Source organism: Puma concolor, chromosome A3, assembly GCF_028749965.1.
Source record: "Puma concolor isolate L17-30 chromosome A3, mPumCon1.1.hap2, whole genome shotgun sequence".
NCBI classification, from domain to species: Eukaryota; Metazoa; Chordata; class Mammalia; order Carnivora; family Felidae; genus Puma; species Puma concolor.
The window spans coordinates 91,219,883-91,238,393 of NC_141669.1; the positions used below are offsets into that span (position 1 = coordinate 91,219,883).

General features: G+C 45.1%; 1 protein-coding gene across 1 annotated transcript in view; it reads right to left on the reverse strand.

Annotated features, from left to right (window-relative positions):
* The window catches only part of PYGB (glycogen phosphorylase B), a 59,063-nt gene extending 43,574 nt beyond the window's left edge, over window positions 1-15,489 (reverse strand). The window contains exons 1-2 of the mRNA XM_025932809.2: window positions 15,130-15,489; window positions 871-972 (exon numbers count right to left, since the gene is read on the reverse strand). Of these exons, the coding sequence (XP_025788594.2) occupies window positions 871-972; window positions 15,130-15,372 (345 nt within the window). The 5' untranslated portion in view covers window positions 15,373-15,489. The remainder of the gene's footprint in view (window positions 1-870; window positions 973-15,129) is intronic.
* Window positions 15,490-18,511: the final 3,022 nt, after the last annotated feature.

The window sequence follows — 18,511 nt, forward strand, 5'->3', positions numbered from 1 at the left end:
ACATACAATTTCCATTTTGGGGAGTCCAATCTTTTTCCAAATTTTTATTGTACCATGCCTGAGACCCATGTGAGGTCCCCACCATGCTGCTACCAACAGGGCCCCCAGAGTGCCTCCCACCCTAAACTGAACCAAAGCAAAGGCAGTGGAAGGTGCTGGGGGAGGGAAGACTCTGGTGAAGACCCTGCTATGTACGTGCAGAAGGGCAGAAGTGCTACATATTCACACCCTACAAATTGTACACTGAGTGTCCAGTACAGGAGGAAGATGGGTGTCCAGGGAGGTGGGTAGAGAGCAGAAAACAGACAGGATGGATTTCAGCTCTGCTCTAAAACCACAAATGAACTGTGTACGGAGTTAGCCTCCAAGTGAATAAGTGTTCATTAAGACCCTTAAGCAAAGACAGTTTTTATTCCGACTGGGGAGAAGGGGCAATTTTATACCTAGAGAGTAAGATGAGCACAAAAAGTTGCCTGGGGTGGGAGAGGGGCCCAGAGGTGGGTTACTAGTTCAGTAAGGCAAGAATGAAATGGACAATACCAAGCACTTCTGCCCTGGGGTAAATCTGACCCTGGGGCAGGTGTGAGGAGTACAATGGCTCCTAGAAGCCTTGAAACCTTAGCACCACAATGAAAAGCCATGCTTGCACTCCCATGTATTAGTTTCCCATCCAATCCTTACTTTTTCCCCTTGAGAAAGAGTGTCACCCACCAACCTAGTCTCCCCCATGTAGGACAGACTATGCTGTAAGTCACTACCAGCCCCAGACGGCAGCAAATCTCAACATCAATGCTCACCTCTGTGGGGCCTGGATTAAAACTCAGTGTGCTGCAAGAGGCTACCCACCAGCCCAGCCCCAATGCACTGTACCTGATAAATGGCTTCATCACAAGCATTCTGAAGGCCCAGGTTCACCATTGTGTTCTGCAGTGTGCGGCCCATGTAGAATTCCAGGGAAAGATAATAGATGCGCTGAGGAGACAAAAGAAAGAATCTTAGATTTCTTTTCCATCCTGACACATGAGGAAGATTAGGGTGATGGGCAGATTCGTAAAGGCACCTACTTAGGGGTCTCATTTAGGCTACCCACAATCCCCCCTAAATGGGCTCACTCCCTTTGCCGAGTCTTGGCCAAACTCAGCTTTCCAAAGGCAGCACGCCCAGGACCCTTCTATAGCAAAACTCTGCTCATTGCCCTTCTGGATATAAGCTGGCCTCCCTAGATGGGAGGAGGCAGGGCAGGGCAGTGGTAGGGAACAAGGCTCCCAGAATGGATAGAGCCAGCTCTGAACTTAGCTTGGCCTCTTCCCCACCATGAGCCCTTGAGCAAGTGACCTCTTCAAATCTCTAACACAGGATGAAACAACTTGGGGGGGGGGGAGGAGTGCGGGGGGGGGGGGATATTTTCAAGTATTAACAGCTTTTAATACCCATGTTAAGTACTCAGTAAACACCACACAGTCAACACAACTGGATGGATGGATGGATGGACGGACACAAGTCAGGAAAGTTTCTACTGCCTATTGGCTGGCTCTGGGGGATTGGAATATGTGACTTTCTATGTAAACAAAGAGGATGACCACCCACACTCACTGGGAGCTGAGTTGGGTTCTAAGCCCTTCCCATGCATGGTACCATTTACTCCTCACAAACCACCCAGTGGGGCCACTGGGTGGCAGTGGCAGAGCCACAATCTGGCCCTCAGAGTCTTGCTTTTATACAGGACTCTATGCTGCTTCCTGCCATCAAAAGTAAGGTCTGGAAAAATAAATGGGGAAGAAGGGAGAAATATTCCTCACAGATAAATTCCAATGAATGCATGCAGATGGAACGAGCGAAACAGAAAATCAGCATGAGGACAGCACGGTGTAACTGCTGCAGACAACAGCCACAGCTGAACTCTGAAGCCAGCTGGCACAGCTTTACTATCTGCACAGCCTAATATCTCCCCCAAAGTATATACTCATTACCATGTGGTTTTAACAAATGTCAAAAAATTCTCTGATATTCTTCACTCCAGCAGGTGGTGCTCAATCCCCTCCCCCTTGAGGGTGAGTTGGCTGAGGTGAGTCTGGGAGGGAACCTGTAACTTCACAGGGGAAGAACCTGCTGACACCACCTTCCCCTGGTGACAAGGTTAACATCACCAGTGATGGGTTGTGATGATGTGCTGTGATGAGAAGGGGGCTCCATGGCTTGAGGTATTCTTTCTAAGCTCGATAACCCACACTAATTTGGAGAAAACCTTGTATGGGCACCAACTAAGGGTTGTTTTATGAACTCCCTGGCCAGTATTCATCAGATTGTCCAATGTTGTGAAAGATGAGGAAAGACCAACCACCATCGCCAATGGGAGGAGATTAAGGAGACATAATAACTAGAGGGCCCTGGATTTGGTCCAGGGACAGACAATATTAGAGGAAAAACTGGTTAAAAATGTGAAGAAAGTGCTGAGCCAGTGCTAGCTTACTTTGATAACTGTGTTGTGGTCATGCAAGATACTAATATTAGGGGGAACTGAGGGAGGGCTACATGGTACTCCACACTATGTTTGTGGCTCCCTGCAAATCTAATGTTGCTCCTAAAGGAAAAGTTAAACAAACAAAACCAAGCCTTGAAAAAGGGTGTGTCGTGAGTGTGTACACATGCATAATGATGAGAATGTGTGTCTTGGATTCAGATGTGAGTCCATGGAAAAGTACTGACTGTACTATGGTTTTATCTTTCCTGCAGGTTAAAATGTTCAAAATACAATTTTAAAAAATCAATTTCCCTACTGTTGCAGAATGCAGAGAGAGAATTCACTTTCCACAGACTGCAGAGAGGGCTTGTCAGGGCTTTACTGGAATGCCCGCATAGGGTGACCTACCTGAGTGGCTTTGAGACCCACGTTCCATGCAGTGACTCTCTTAAAGTGTCTTTTTTATACTACGTTTAGATTTCTGAACAGCAGCTAACTAGAAACCTTTTGAAAAAACTCTGTGGCCATGGGCCATCCACTTGCTGTTTCAGCAGTGTTGCTCTCTGGGCTTTTATAGCTGCATTTATACCATTACTTCACATTTTACTCCTCAGAACCATAAAACAGCCATAGAGGGTGAGCCAGGAAGAAAGGGGTTCCACATTTGCAAAATATACAGGCAAAGGAACTAAGATAATGGAGAGACATCCCATGTCAGTGGATTACAAGGCTTAACAGTGTTAAGATGGCAAAACTTCCAAAATGGATCAACATATTCAACACAATCCCTGTCAGAATTCCAGCTGCTTCCTTGCAGATTGACAAACTAATTCATTAGGTGGATTAGGTGGATCCATCAGACGGAAATGTGAGGGATCTGGACAAGTCAAAACAATCTTGAAAAAGAAGGACAAAGTTGGAGGACTCACACTTCCTAATCTCAAACCTTATTACAAAACTATAGTCAGCAAGACTGTGTGGTACTGGCAGAAGTATGGACACACAGAGCAATGAAATATAGGGTCCAAAAATCAACCCTCAAATTTATGGTCAACTGGTATTCAACAACCATGCCCAGATCATTTAGTCAGAAGAACAATCTCTTTAACAAATGGTGCTGGGACAACTGGATATCCACATGCAAAAGAATAAAGCTGGACCTCTACCTCACACCACATACAAACATTAATTCAAAGAACATCAAAGATCTAAATGCAAGAGTCAAAACCATACAACTTTAAGAAAACAGAAGTAAATCTTCATGACCTTGGATTAGGCAATGGTTTCTTTTGTATGACATCAAAAGCACAAGTAAGAAAAAAACATAAATTAGACTTCACTGAAGTTAAAAACTTTTGATAACATGAAGAAAATTAAAAGATAACCCATAGAATGGGAGAGAATATTTGCTAATCATATAATTGATGAGAGAAGCTGTATGTAGAACACACGTACAATTTAATAATAAAAAGACAAGTTGGGGGGGGTGCCTGGGTGGCTCAGTCGGTTAAGCTTCCAACTTCAGCTCAGGTCACAATCTCATGGTTTGTGAGTTGGAGCCCCACATTGGGCTCTGTGCTGACAGCTCAGAGCCTGGAGTCTGCTTGCAATTCTGTGTCCCCTCTCTCTCTGCTCCTCCCCCACTTGCACTCTTTCTCTCTCTCAAAAATAAATAAATAAATAAAATCAAACCAAAAAAAAAAAAAAAGACAAGGTGGTTGGGCAAAGGATCTGAACAGACATTTTGGTAAAGAAAATACACAGTGCCAACAGGCACATGAAAAGATGCCCAACATCACCCTCATCAGGGAAATGCAAATCAAAACCACAATGAAATATCAATTCACATCCACTATAGGATGGCTATAATCAAAAAGTTATCAGATGAAAACAAATGTTAGAAAAAATTTGAAAAAAATCAGAGTCTTCATACATGGGGTATGAAGGGTGGGCTGTAAAATGGTGCAGTGGCTTTGGAAATCAGTCTGGTAGGTCCTCAAAAAGTCAAAAGGGATTAGCATGTGGTCCAGCAGTTCTCCTCCAAGGCATGTATCCAGAAGAAACAAAACCTATGTCTATGCAAAAACTTGTATGTCAGAGGACAGAAACTACTCAAATGCTCATCAATTGGTGAATGAATAAATAAAATGTGGTATATTCATATCATGGAATATTATTCAGCCATAAAAAGGAATCAAGTATCAATACATGCTACAACAAACAAGAACCTACAAAGCATTACACTAGATGAAAGGAGCCAGTCACAAAGGACCATATATTGTATCATTCCATTTATAAAATATAGGCAAACTTAAAGAAACAGAGAGTAGATTTATGGTTCCCTAATAAGTAGGGAGGGGTATAGGAAGTTTACAGTGGGTGACAGCTAAAAGCTGTGGGGTTTCTTTCTGGAGTAATGAAAATGTTCTAAAATTGACTGTGGTGTCCATGGCCCAACTCTGTGACTATACCAAAGCCAATGAATTGTGCACTTTTAATGGGTGAATTGCATACTATTTGAATTTTATCTTAAAGCTGTTACCAAAAAATATAAAATAGTAAAAATAATGCACAAAATTTTATAAATGTTGTACATTAAGTAGAATACTTGCAGTTGTAAAAATGGTGGAACAAAAATGCCTCTGCCCACTTCTCCCGAAAACTCACTGATGGAAAGTCAGGACAGGTAGAACTAAATTGGAAAACTGACCCTTGTACATCTTCACCACCAAGCTGCAGGGTGGGGACAGGGTGATTGTTCACTGCTGGTCTCTGCTTTTCTTAAGTCGAGGAAAGGATAAAGTACTTTACACTCATATGCATGCATGCACACACACACACACATGCACACCTACAGATGCACATACTTGTGTGCACAGCCATACATGTGTGCGCTTACATGCACTCACACACATGCAATCACACCTGTACACAATTCATTAATTTGCACATGTGCACTCACATGCACACGCTCACATGTGTGTACACACACAGACACATGCACACACTCATAAATCTGGGACCCAAGGAAGAGCTGCTCACTCTAGGCTGCACACACCAGGCCCTTGCCCCATTATCCAGCTGCAAACAGCTGGTTCAGGAAGAATTCCTTCTACTCAAGGAGATGGAACTCAGGATCTACATCCTGAAAACTAAAACAGGAAAAAAGAACAGGAAACAAAAGGGGTAAAGAACACTAGCATTTACCATGGAGCAAATACAATTTGTTAATACAGACTAATCTGAGACATCAAGAAACACCAATAAAGTAACAAAAGAACCGCACCAGGCACAGGAAAGTAAAATAAAAAAGAGATAAAACTACTACAGAAATGGAGGCACCACTGAATGCAAAACAAAGGGAAAGATGGAAATAAAAACCTGGCTGGAAAAGCGGACAAAATGGGGAAAAAGCATGAAAAGGATTGGAGAGGAAAATATCCATATGGAAGACAAAGAATAGCTAACATCAGCAAAATTAGCGTCCCTGAGAAAAGAAACTGAATAAAACATTAAAAACATTTTTGGGGTGACTGAGTGGCTCAGTCATTTAAGCATCAGACTTCAGGTCTGGTCATGATCTCACAGTTTGTGAGTTGGAGCCCCCCATCTTGGGAGACTGCTTGGAGGACTCTCTCTCTCTCTCTCTCTCTCAAAATAAATAAATAAACTTAAAAAAATAAAAACATTTTTTTCAGGGGCGCCTGGGTGGCGCAGTCGGTTAAGCGTCCGACTTCAGCCAGGTCACGATCTCGCGGTCCGTGGGTTCGAGCCCCGCGTCGGGCTCTGGGCTGATGGCTCAGAGCCTGGAGCCTGTTTCCGATTCTGTGTGTCCCTCTCTCTCTGCCCCTCCCCCATTCATGCTCTGTCTCTCTCTGTCCCCAAAATAAATAAACGTTGAAAAAAAATTTTTTTTTAATTAAAAAAAAAAAAACAACACACATTTTTTTCAGTATATAACTGAAGAAAACTTTCTATACATAAATCTATGCATACATACATACAAAGAACATACATACATACTAATAAAATCCATGGCAAGTTCAGTCTTTGACAGACTTTTCTTTTTCAATCATTTGAATGTATGGCTTCTCAGTTACTGCCCAGATTCCAATGCCCTTTAAATCACAAACATGTCAGTGCAGTGAGTGAATCTACAGCCACTCTGAGTACAGCTGCTGTCACTACTGCTCATGGCCCATTGCTTCTTCCTGGACGCTATTTACTCTGCACTTGAACTGAGTTATTGTCATATGGGGTTTCCATAGCACTATGCTGCCCCTCCCTCCACACAGGGCTTAGTAACCACTGAGAACACACTGAGCCCAACAAAATCCAGCTGTATGAGAAGAGTGTGAGTGAAGGTTCCAAGCACAATCATGCCCTTTTCCTATGTACACAAGAAGGCTCACTTCTCCCCCACATACCTACTTCTGGGGTTCTCCCTGGAGAGGTTTTATGACAAGTTGGAAACTCAGGAATATGATCAAAATGTTTTCATGTTGCCTTTAACTGGAACCATGTATTTTTAAAGCTGTAGTTTGATCTCTGCTAAAGTTTCTAATTTTTAACTAGCACTATGAAAAGAGCTTGACTATCTTTGTTTGTGTAAGGCATAAAATGTTGGACCTTGTCTTAAGATCTTTCAGTCTTGGGGCACCTGGGTGGCTCAGCTGGTTAAGCATCTGACTTCGACTCAGGTCACAATCTCACAGTTCATGAATTTGAGTCCTGCATTGGGTGAGTGCAAACCTCGCTTTGGGCTCAACACTCTCCATTCCTCTCTCTCTCTCTCTGCCCCTCATGGTATTCTCTCTCTCTCTCTCCCTCTCTGCCCCTCCCGCACTCACACACACTCTCTCTCTCTCTCATAAATAAATAAATAAATAAATAAATAAATAAATAAATAGGTTACAAAATGATATTTAAAAAAAAAAAAAGATCTTCCAGTCTTTAATTTTCCTTCCAAGTTGAGCACAGATGTCAAGGGCTCAGCAGCTTATTTAATTCTGCTAATAGTTCCAGGCAGCCTCCCAATGCACCTCTGCATATGAGGGGAGCAGAAGTGGCAGCATCAGGGCTCCCTTGGACAGCATCCACCCAAAGACTGGCCATGGTCAGCTCTAGGTTAGGCACTGCTGCACACCCACCCAGCCAGAGCCCTGCACTCTGGCCTGTGTCTGTTGTTGCTGTGTGATTTGTTCCAAGAATTTTTATAGTTTCCTCAAATGTGTTGAATTTGTTTTCCTCAGTTTTCTTAAGATGGTTTAGAGTAAAACTAAACTGAAGAAGGCTTGCCAGAGGGGCCGCCCAAGGAGATGCACACACTTTTGAACCATGCACGCTGGGGTCAAATCCTGGTTCCTGGCCTGGCCAGCAGGGTGGCCTGGATCCCTTCACCTCTCTGAGAAATACCATGTCTAGTTTGGGGTTTAACACAGGGTTAGCTGTGGACTCAGGCAATGTTGGTCCCCTTGCTGGGCCAGATTTTCAGGGAGAGTGATGGAACCTAATTAACAGGGTGGCAATTCTGGACTGAACCAACTGAGGGCACAGGATTGGTGCAAGAAAAAGCACAGGGGGCTCACCAGCAAAGGGCCAGCTCCTCAGTGTCCCCAAACTCTGCTGCTACTGCAGGCCCAAGGCCAACCCAGGCTTTGCCCAGTCTCTTTCCATCCCTCTCACCCCACCCCCGGCCTCTCCCACCACCATCTGTGCAACTGTGGACAGGGTCTCCCAAATCAAGGAACTCTGGCCAAAGAACCTGACACTCCCCTCCTTCAGCATGAGAGCAACAAGGACCCCTTAAACCCTCTACAGCAGTTCTGGGGGCCTGTGGCCTGGGGTGTGAACTGGGCTGCTGACCTTTCTTGTATGGTCCCTTCTTGCAATATGACTGTTAACACATGTTAAGAGGCTTAGAGGCAGCCTTAAATTTTTTTAATTGGGTTTACTACATGCAAAGTCTACACCAAAAGCATCACAGAAAAGCACAAAAGAAACTCCTTCCTCAAAATGAAGAGATGAAAAGATGACCAACGCAAATACACAACACAGTAGTCTTCTCCTAAGACATCTTAGGAGTTAAGGAACTCGAATTGTGGGGCTGGAGCTTAAAAGCAACAGGTAGAGCCTCATTTTGCTCTTTATACAATGGAGATTCATGAACAGAACTGGACTTTCAGAGACCTCCAATTTCTCTTCCCTCTCCAAAAAGGCTATTTAGAGTCTTTGTTTAACAGAAAGTGCTGAACACTCTGCAGGAAAAGGAAAGAAAGAACTCCAGCACTCAGGGCAACAAAACACAGACTGATGCAACTGTTTTCATCAAGAGAAGAACCTGTTTCTACAGGTGGATCTGGCCAGTGACGTGTCATCCTGTGCCCAGGAAAAGGCAGCAACACTCCCCCTGTCTATCAGATTCTGTGTTATGTCTTAACGTGCCAGCCATCTTGCTGTGACTGAGCAGGCACAGTGGCGCCCACAGACTACCAGCTCCCTGCCAGACAGAGCTGGCCTGGACAGGACACAGGAACAGAGACCACTGGCCCAACATAGGGCCAGTTCTGGTGAGCTCCCCAGCCTCGCCAAAGGCACCAGGGCAGCCCTGCCCTTGCCAGCCTAGTGAGGGGACTGCTAGGGGGCATCAGCCTTCTCAGCTGCTAGACAGCTGAGGCTCCTCCTTGTCTTCACTGGCCATCCTGCTTCACACCCATTCTGCTGTGTCTGAGGGGCTTTTTGGAGGGTCGCACCGACAACAGCTTTATGAAACCACTAATATGTTTGCAGTAAGGATGCTGAACACTTTCTACCACGTCTCTTATACTCCCAACCTATGGAGCCACACTCAAGCATGTTCTTTTAGAATTAAGTGACAGGGAAATTTGGCTTCTGGTGAGTAACTGGCAGAAATTCCGTGGATCATGGATTTCCTTTTTTACTTTAGGTACTGGTACCTAGGACTAGAACACAGGCCTGTTTGCTCAAAGTCAATTTGGAAAATGTAAAATATAATAAAATAATAGAGTTTGAGAACTTATAGGGATCACAGAGATCACTCAGCTCTTCAGGGAACAAATTTATTTTGCACTCCATGATAGAACTTTTTTTATAATCCTCTGCCTCCTGCCTTCCATGTTGTTAAACTCTACAAAATGTCTCCTCACTCCCATCCCCGAGCCAATCACAGAAGTCTTATCACTGCCAGAGAAGCCAGAGCCTAATCAATTTATGTTAAGTGACCTGGACTGTGTCAAAGTATATTTATAACTAGTGTGGTACTAGTAAGCATTTTCACCCTGAGCTTCTTTCACCTTTCATTTTAAATGATGTTTCATGGCCAAGAAGACACTCAGCTAGAACTGAAATCACATATAATTCCTAATCCCAGAGATCCTGTCAAAGGAGTTAACCAAACTCTTCTGTGGTCTGATTACCTTGCTAACTTTGTGTTCATGCCTCTCCCCTTTACCATGTCCTAAGAACACCATTCTGTATAAGGTAGAAGACAAGCCAGCTATTGTCTGTTGATTACTTGTTTCATGTCTCAGAATGTGCAGGTTTCTAAATGGCTTAAAGCTCTGGTCTGTTTAATGAAAAATTAGGTATAATCCGAAAAGACAAAAAGTTCTCTCAATTTTCTTATTTGTATTTCTTATTAGTCGGGCAACTGGCAGAGCTATATGAGATCTGCAGGTGACAGCACCATGTCAATGTGCATGTCCTGGGTTTAATTGTTCACAGTGTTTGTCTAAGAGAGTCTCCCTGATTTTTGGAAGTACACACTCAAATTTTTAAGGGTAAAGGAGCATCAAGTCTGCAATTTACTTTCAAACGGTTCAGAGAAAAATGTACTAATATGTATAGAAAGGGACAAATGTGTTAAAATGTTTAATGCTTGGGGAATCTGCATGAAGAATGGGAATTTATTGTATTATTCCTGCAATATTTAAAAGTCTGAAGTCATATAAAATACAATTTTGTAAAAACTCATTTAAAAAGGGCTGGGGGGCACCTGGAGGTTGAGTCAGTTAAGCATACGACTTCAGCTCAGGTCATGATCTCACAGTTCATGAGTTCAAGTCCTGCATCAGGCTCTGCACTGATAGCTTGAAGCCTGGAGGTTGTGCTTCAGATTCTGTGTCAGCCTCTCTCTCTCTGCCCCTCACCCACTCACACTTTATCTCTCTCTCAAAAATAAACATTGGGAGAAAAAAAAAAGGCTAGGATTCAAATGTGAGGTCAGTTATGATTATTTCATAAAAATACAAAGGGTCCCTGAAGCCTCCATGGCACCTGGGTATTAGAGATCTCCAGAGAAACAGAATCAACAGGATATGTATATACAGATTTATTTTAAGGAACTGGCTCACACAGTTGTGGAGGTCTGAGACTAAAATCTCATGATTTTTAGGCTGGCAAGCTGGAGATACAAGGAAGAGTTGCATTTGGAGTCCCAAAGCAGTCTGCTGGCATAATCCCTTCCCGCTGAGGAGGGATGATGTGGGGGGTGGGGTAATCAGTCTTTGTTCTATTAAGGTCTTAACTGACTGGAGGCCCACCCACATTGTGGAGGGTGATCTGCTTCACTCAAAGCCCACTAATTTAAATGTTAATCTCGTCTAAAAAACACCTTCACAGAAACATCTAGAATAGTATTTGATCAAATATCTGGGCACTGTGGCCCAGCCAAGTTGATGCAGTAAATAAACCATCACAGCCCTTGAGAGGCCAAACTGTCTACTATGAAAAATCATGGCTCACACTCTGAGAGGCTCCTTAATCTCATAAAGTGATGGTTTAACCTTACCTTCCACTTGTGGAGCTGTCAGGTTAATCAGCAACACAAAACATCTGTCCCTTGTCAAGCTTCTAGCCAGGGAAAATAATTGAGCTGTCTGGTGTCAGGGAAGCTTGCCCATGGGATACAAGGTCAACTTCACAAGACCAGTGGAAACATATCAAAACTCGGTGTGTTAAAAAGACTCCGGGTGGCTGGTCTCACCACTAATTAAAACAAAATCTTGTAAGTCGGGGCTGTGGGCAGACAAGGCTGCAAAAACACTGCTCTAGATCTTCTTCCTTTAACTCCAGGGTCCAGCCAAACAGTAAGATTAATTGTATTCATTATGATTATCTTATTTGAAATATTCAAGACTGCAGTTTGGGCCCCATGGTGGTAGTGGTGCACTATTATTTTCCTTAATCTACTATTGTGGCTATGCCATGAGTTTACAGGAAAGAGCCATAGTAAACAGACTATCCCATCCATTATAGGGATGCAGTAGGCCAGCTGTCCACATTGTGTATTATCCACTTTAAAGTCCCACAGAAGATATCTCACACCTGCCCATTCTAGAAGTTATCACAGAGATCCCATGACTCCCATAAGTAGACATGAGCTGCCATTTGCTCTGGTTGCCAGAACTTATGTCTGCACTTTGTGTCCTAACATCGTCCTTGAATGCAACCTGTTTCCCTACTCTTATTCCCTGGCTCCAACTTTCTCTTTGAGGTCTTCAATTAATCTGAACCTTCTGTGTCATGCCTTGCTTAGGCATTCTTCAATTCTTTTTGGACAGAGATGGAATGTCAGCATAAAATGGAAACATTTTATAAGCAAACACAAAGCCACAACTTTTTAGAATGGCAAGGAACCTCAGAAATGAACTACCTCCCTCCACCCCTGTCATTTTTAAGATGAAAATACTGAGGCCAAGAAAGGTTAAGAAATCCAGCCAAGTCCAAGGTCTTATAAACTGCATAGTAAAGCTAGGACTAAAAGGAGCTTGGACTCATGAGCCATCCCTCACCATCCATCTCTTCTCTCTCTTTTTTTTTTTTCTTTCCATCCATCTCTTTTCTATTCCTGAATTCAGAGTGGAGTTCCAGCTCTGGAGTTTTATCCCAGACTCCTCACCTTGCCATCACTTCAGAGAATCCTTGAACCATCTTTAGAACTAAGTGCTACCTCCTGCCAAACACCAACCTCTCAATTTTAGGTTTTTTTGTTTTTGTTTTTTTTACCTGATTTGCCAGGCCAGTTGCCTGAAAAATCTTTCCCTGAGCATTTGCGTTTCATTTGTTTCTGCTATTACCAAAAACAGAAGACCAAAAAGGGTTCTGAAACAAGAGGTACAGCATGATACTATTTTTGTAATAAAAACAGCGTTTCTACCAAGGTAGAAAAAAAGATGTAGAACACAAATGTTTATAGCATTTATCATGTTTTTACTAGGTGTTGCGATTACAGTTAATTTTTTCCTTCTGGCTTTTCTGTTTTCCAATTTTTCTTCCAATAATCATACGAACTTCCATAATTGTTTGAAAGACAAAAAGTCAAGTAAAAGCACGCTAATGTATTAAATATAGATCATCTGGCTCCCCCAGTCAGAATGCAGTGGGACAAATCCCTGAGGTCATCCCCAAGCTGGGGTGAAGCTCTGCAGGATTTTTATTGGGAGCCTACCTCCTGTCAGGCTCGGACCCTTGTGGGGCTTATTTCTGGTCCATTACAAGCAAAATAACACTTCTGCAGAAAAAGGAGAGAAGCTTATTTTTCAATATGAATTAGCCAGACTGAAACACTTAAATTCCAATTTTCCATTTTAAAATGGCCTTCCTACCCAGAACAGGCAAACAACTTTCCACTTACAGGCTGTGTGGTTTGTAAAGAAATTTTCTCTAGACAGAAAATTTTCCGCCTGTAGCCACCACAGCAGGCAATCAAAACTCAGACCTTTCAATGACGATCAGGAAACCAGTTTTGTTAGAGGTATTAATTCTGTTCAGGAAAGGTCATTTCCATAATCCCTGAGCCCATCACTGTTCTTTTCAGGATCTAATTATACATAAACACTCTAAGAGGAATCCCAAGGTGTTGAGGTGTGTTCTGGTCCAGAGAAATGTCCTTGAATGTGCATGCAAAGCTATACCCTTGTTGTCCACTTACACTGACAACAACACCGATGTTGCAAATCAGAGCTCTGCCATCAGCAGGGAATTCTGGGGGAGCCACAGCCTCTTGGCCAGTTTCCCTGGCAAAGACATCCTAAGCCCTTGTTCTAAAAACCTGTTTTAGCCACTTGGTGCCACTTCTATGTTGTCTTGCATACAAAATGTGAAGAAGCCTCGCTGGTATTCTAACAACTCTGTCCTTGTTACCATCTCTGTTTTAGAAAAAAGAGTGCTCCACAGTAAGTATGGAAAAGCAATGATCTCACTCTTAACAACCATTAAACATTTTTTAATGCCTCATGAAAATACTCTAAAATAATATCAACAAAGCAACTATACAGTGCCTATATGGATACTGCAGAACAAATCTTTGCAAACTGGCTTCAGGTCTGCAAGTGTATCCTTTCTTCAGGAGTCATTCTACCTTAGTAGAGTAGAAAGGACAAAATTCTCTGTGGTCAAGAGCAAGTAAAAACACCCAAACAAACTGGCAGCAGGTGGATGGCCAAGACTATGACAGGCCTATCCAACTACCAATGATACTTACTAACTTGGAAAGCTGTTGAAAAAGTTACAAATGTCAATGAATGAAACAGAAAAATCACAAAGTTGTATATGCAATATACTTTTTAAAATGTGTACCCATATTTAAGAATAGAAAATGATCTGAAAGGACATACACCTTCATTTTAATATGGTTGAGAGTAATGGAGTCACATCAGTGACTTTTTTTGTGTGTATTTAGTATTTTTCTGCCATAAACATAAATTTCTGCAAAATATGAAAAGTAACAACCTCCGTGATTACTTAATCTCCATGAACTTTAACACAACAATGTTCTTCAAGAGAGGTGTGGAAACCCCAAAGACAGAGACTTCTTTGAGGGCTTCTTCTGAGCTCCTGACCCCTGCTTTAGCAGGCATCCTCAATGATTTTCTTCCGATCAATGCCTAGCCAAAAAAAAAAGCCCACAATCCCCTGCAGATGACTGAGCTCACCCCCTTCCAACACAAAACCGCCCAGGCCCGGTTCCAGTCTCCTTTTCTCTCACACTCTGCTGCAAAAAAAAAAATCCCCAAAAGGTGGGGGGCGGAGTCAGGGGAGGAGGAAGCACCGACTCTGCAGCCATCACAGAAGCACACGGCTAGAAACAGGCTGGAAAATTCCGCCAGGACTCCAGGGCTCAGGAGACGGCGGGGAACAGGAGACCCCTGCAAGACCGAGCTCCTTGCGCAAAAGGACTGTGGACTGGGGCCTAAACAGAGGAAGAGGAGGCTAGGCGCCCCGGGGCCCCGAGTGTAGACAATACCCTACACTGTCTGCCGTAGAGGACAGCCCGGATCCGCTTTGCGCCCGGGGTGGTAGGGTGGTAAGTACTGGGCCAGGTCTGTGTAAAGCTGGCTGACCGCCCCAGGGGAAGGCGGTGGGGGAGACGTGACCCCAGCCAAAGCTATTCTCACCGGCGTGGACCACCGATGGGCTGCGGGTGCACACAGAGGGTGGCCGTGCTCAATTTAAAGACACTCCGCCAACACAGGCCCTACGTGCGTCTTTCTGGGAGAGGTGCATCGCTCTGCTGTCTCTTCCTAGGGGCCCGTGTCTCGAGAGGCCCGGCACAAGGGCTGCCCTTTTCCGGGGTGGGGCAGCAGGCACGGCAGGACGAGCGCAGTGACCCTGGGCAGGCGACCCCGGCCTCCCTCGGGCCGCCTCACCTTGGGGTCGCGCTCGTAGTAGTGCTGCTGCGTGCGGATCCAGCGGCCCACCAGGTGGTCGCGCACCGTGTGAGCCAGCGCGAAGAAGTAGTCGCGGGGCGTGGCCACATTGCGGTCCTTGACCAGTGTGAAGTGCAGGTGCCGATTGAAGCTCTTCCGCACCTCGGCCACGTCTCCCAGCCCCGCAATGCCGCGCACACTGATTTGCTTCCGCTTCTCGCTGTCAGTCAGCGGCTTCGCCATCGCGCGGTCAGAGGAGGAGGAAGACAAGAGGCAGAGCAGGGAAGACAACGCCAACACCGAGGATGCTGCGGCGGCTCTGGCGCCCGTCACTGCGGCGCCGTAGGGCTGGCACGGGCCGCGCCTGCGCGCTGCGTCGGGGCGGGAACTCCTGAGAGGAGGGGCGGGAACTCCTGAGAGGAGGGGCGGGGCCGCAGGGGGGGAAGGGCCGGTCTTCGGGGGCGGGGCCTCCGAGAGACGGGGGGCGGTCTCCGGGGACGGGGTATCCGGAGAGGTAGGGCAGGGCAGCGGGCAAAGGCTTTAAGTCCTTGGACGTTGGCAGGGGCGTGCCTTTTTGTAGGTGTGGAAGATGAAGTGACCTGCCCAGGCCAACCAATAGCGGGGGTCTGTCCCCAAGATAGCCAAGCCCAGTCTGGGGGGACGCGAGTGAAGGAGCAGGAGGACTCGGGAGTCGGAACCTCTGTCCTGCTTGCCTCTCTCTGCCCCCCCAGGGTCATGAGGGGGACTCTGCCATCGCAGCTTTGCAGATTTCTGGGGCCGGCGTCCCTCGCCCAGTCAGAGTTACCGGCTACCCCACCCCGGAGTTCCCTGGGTGTTGGGGTGCGGCCAAGGCCTGGTAAACGGGAAGGAAAACCGGGTACATGCTAGAAATGCAGTCGCCAACGCCTGGTGCGCTCAGTCTCCTGAACCGGGGGCGAAGTGGCTCTGAAAACACCAGCTAAGAATGTAAAACTTTGTTTATACTGAGAAAGTGCCAGCCTTCCTGCGACCCTCCGACTGAGATGACAGGCTGATTGATGAACAGGAGACAGCACTCCCCAGGGGCACTGCAGCCCTGAAGGGTTACAATGACCCCTCTGAGGGACCACCGCTGCTTACTCACAGAAATTTTATTCCCTAAATCACAGGCCCTCATTTTGCCCTTTAAATACCGTAAGGAAGAAGGAAACACCCCACTCTAGCCGAGGATCCGGGTCATTGTGACAGAGACGCCGCCTCCTCCACTCCACCTAGGTGTGTGCCTCACTTAAGGGGTTCCTGGACACAGCTACCCACACCTGCTTAACACGGGAGTTCCCAAAGAAATTGTGCCTGGGCCCACCTTGCACGCAGCCCTGCATTGCTCTGAGCCTGTGGGAACACTGCTTCATTAGAGTTTCACCTTGACCCCTTTCCCCTAAACCCCATAAACTCTGCCTTTTCCTGTGTTCTTGAAATTGCCCCACGGTCTTACCGCCTGCAGTTACTTCATTGCAATGGGTCAGTAAACCTGATTTTGAGCCACTTGCAGGTTTGCACTTGGTGGTCTTAGACTGATGAGCAATAAAGATTCTCCATGTACATGGAGGTCAAGTTTGCCTGCAGGAGAGGTCATGAAAGTCTAGGTGCAGGAACTTTCTAGTGTGATGCTTCCAAAGTTATCTTCTTACCTGGATTCTCCTCTAGCTGCATACTCCTCGGGGGACAATAAATGTGGAATGCCCTGTCTGCCCCACCTATGCACACACTCACCTGTTCCAGGTGGCCACCAATATCACTGGAATGGATAAATAAACCCCATGGTCATCTCAGCCATTTTCAGAGAAGTAATTTTTAAATTATTTAATGTTTATTTATTTTTGAGAGAGAGAGAAAGGAGAGAGAGAGAGAGAGAGAGTGGGAGAGGGGCAGAGAGAGACTGAGACACAGAATCCAAAGCAGGCTCCAGGCTCTGAGCTATAAGCACAGAGCCTGACACGGGGCTCTAACTCACCAGCAGTGAGATCATGACCTGAGCCAAAGTCGGAGGCTTAACCGACTGAGCTGCCCAGGGGCCCTGAGATAAGGAATTTTTATGTAGTTATAAGTGCTGTGAAGAAAAGCACATTAAGTAGCCAGTGACAGGAGATGATATCTGAGTTGAAACTAAAAAAATATTAATGAGTAATGAATCTGGGGGAGGAGCAAATACAAAGGTCCTGAAGTAGGTACCCACTTGGACAGTTCACAAAATAGCAAGTCCAGTGTAGGTAGGGCAAAGAGAGCAGCTGAGGGGGTATGAGAATGTGCCACCCCCCAAAATGCCTCTTTGGTCTACAGATTATCTTGAGCCAAAGGCCACAGAGTAACAACAGAAGCAGGAAAAGCTCTTAAAACAGGGCACACTTTTTTCTTTTGTAAAGGAAATTCACATTTAAAAACATACTTCCATTTGTAGAGAGCTTTCCTCTCCTGACAGGTCTGACTATAGAACCTTACTAAACAACTTTGGTTACCATGCTTCTGGTTACCTTCCCAAAACTTGCCTCCCTGGCTAGAAGCCTCAAACCCTTTCCTTGTTTTAGCCTAGGACGATATATAAATTCAAGTTCTAACCACCCCTTTGAGTCACTCATCTGTGGTACTTCCGAGAGTATGTGCTGCACATCCTAATAAACTTATGTGGGTTTTTTTTTCTCTTGTTAATCTGTCTTTGGCCAGCCAAATTTACAGGGGCCCACATGGAGAACTTGAGATGGGTAGAGGAAAATATTTTTTCCTTGCCAACACAACCAATGGGTAGATTCAGATTAGAGGTGGGGAGCTAGGTCAAGGTGCCCGGTCAGCGTTGATGAGGAATTTAGATCTTTGAACAAAACTGTAGAGCTTCCGAACAGACAAAAAAGAAAGTGGGCTCAGCTTTGCTCCTTCAACGAAAAGGACTGTTTTTCTGGCAGCCTGGTCTTAGCTGTGACCAGACCAGTGTACTTGCTCTTCTTGTTATCATCTGTCCAGTGCTCTATTTTGGGGAGACCTCTTTAAATATTCATTTACTAAGAAGTGATGGATATTGATCCAGGTTCAGTTATTTTTTGTAATGAGCTATTTTGTATGTTGGAGATAAATTACCTTTTAAGTGCTTTCAAGCAGCTATTTAAGACTGTCTATAGCTAGTTCCCTGCCTTGGAAACAGAGACAAAAGATGTCCTTGTGTGTGGAATGAAATGTTGTGGGAGTTAGAAGAAATTGGGTGTGGAAAACACACAAACAGACATTTTGGTCTACTTAAACTTCTTGAGTGTCCCAACCAATAAATGTTGGTTAAGTCAGTGTCTTGGAAGCTCCGCCAGCCCTTGTTGAGACTCCTCAAGCCAAGGATAGAGACTGCTGGGGACCGCAGAAA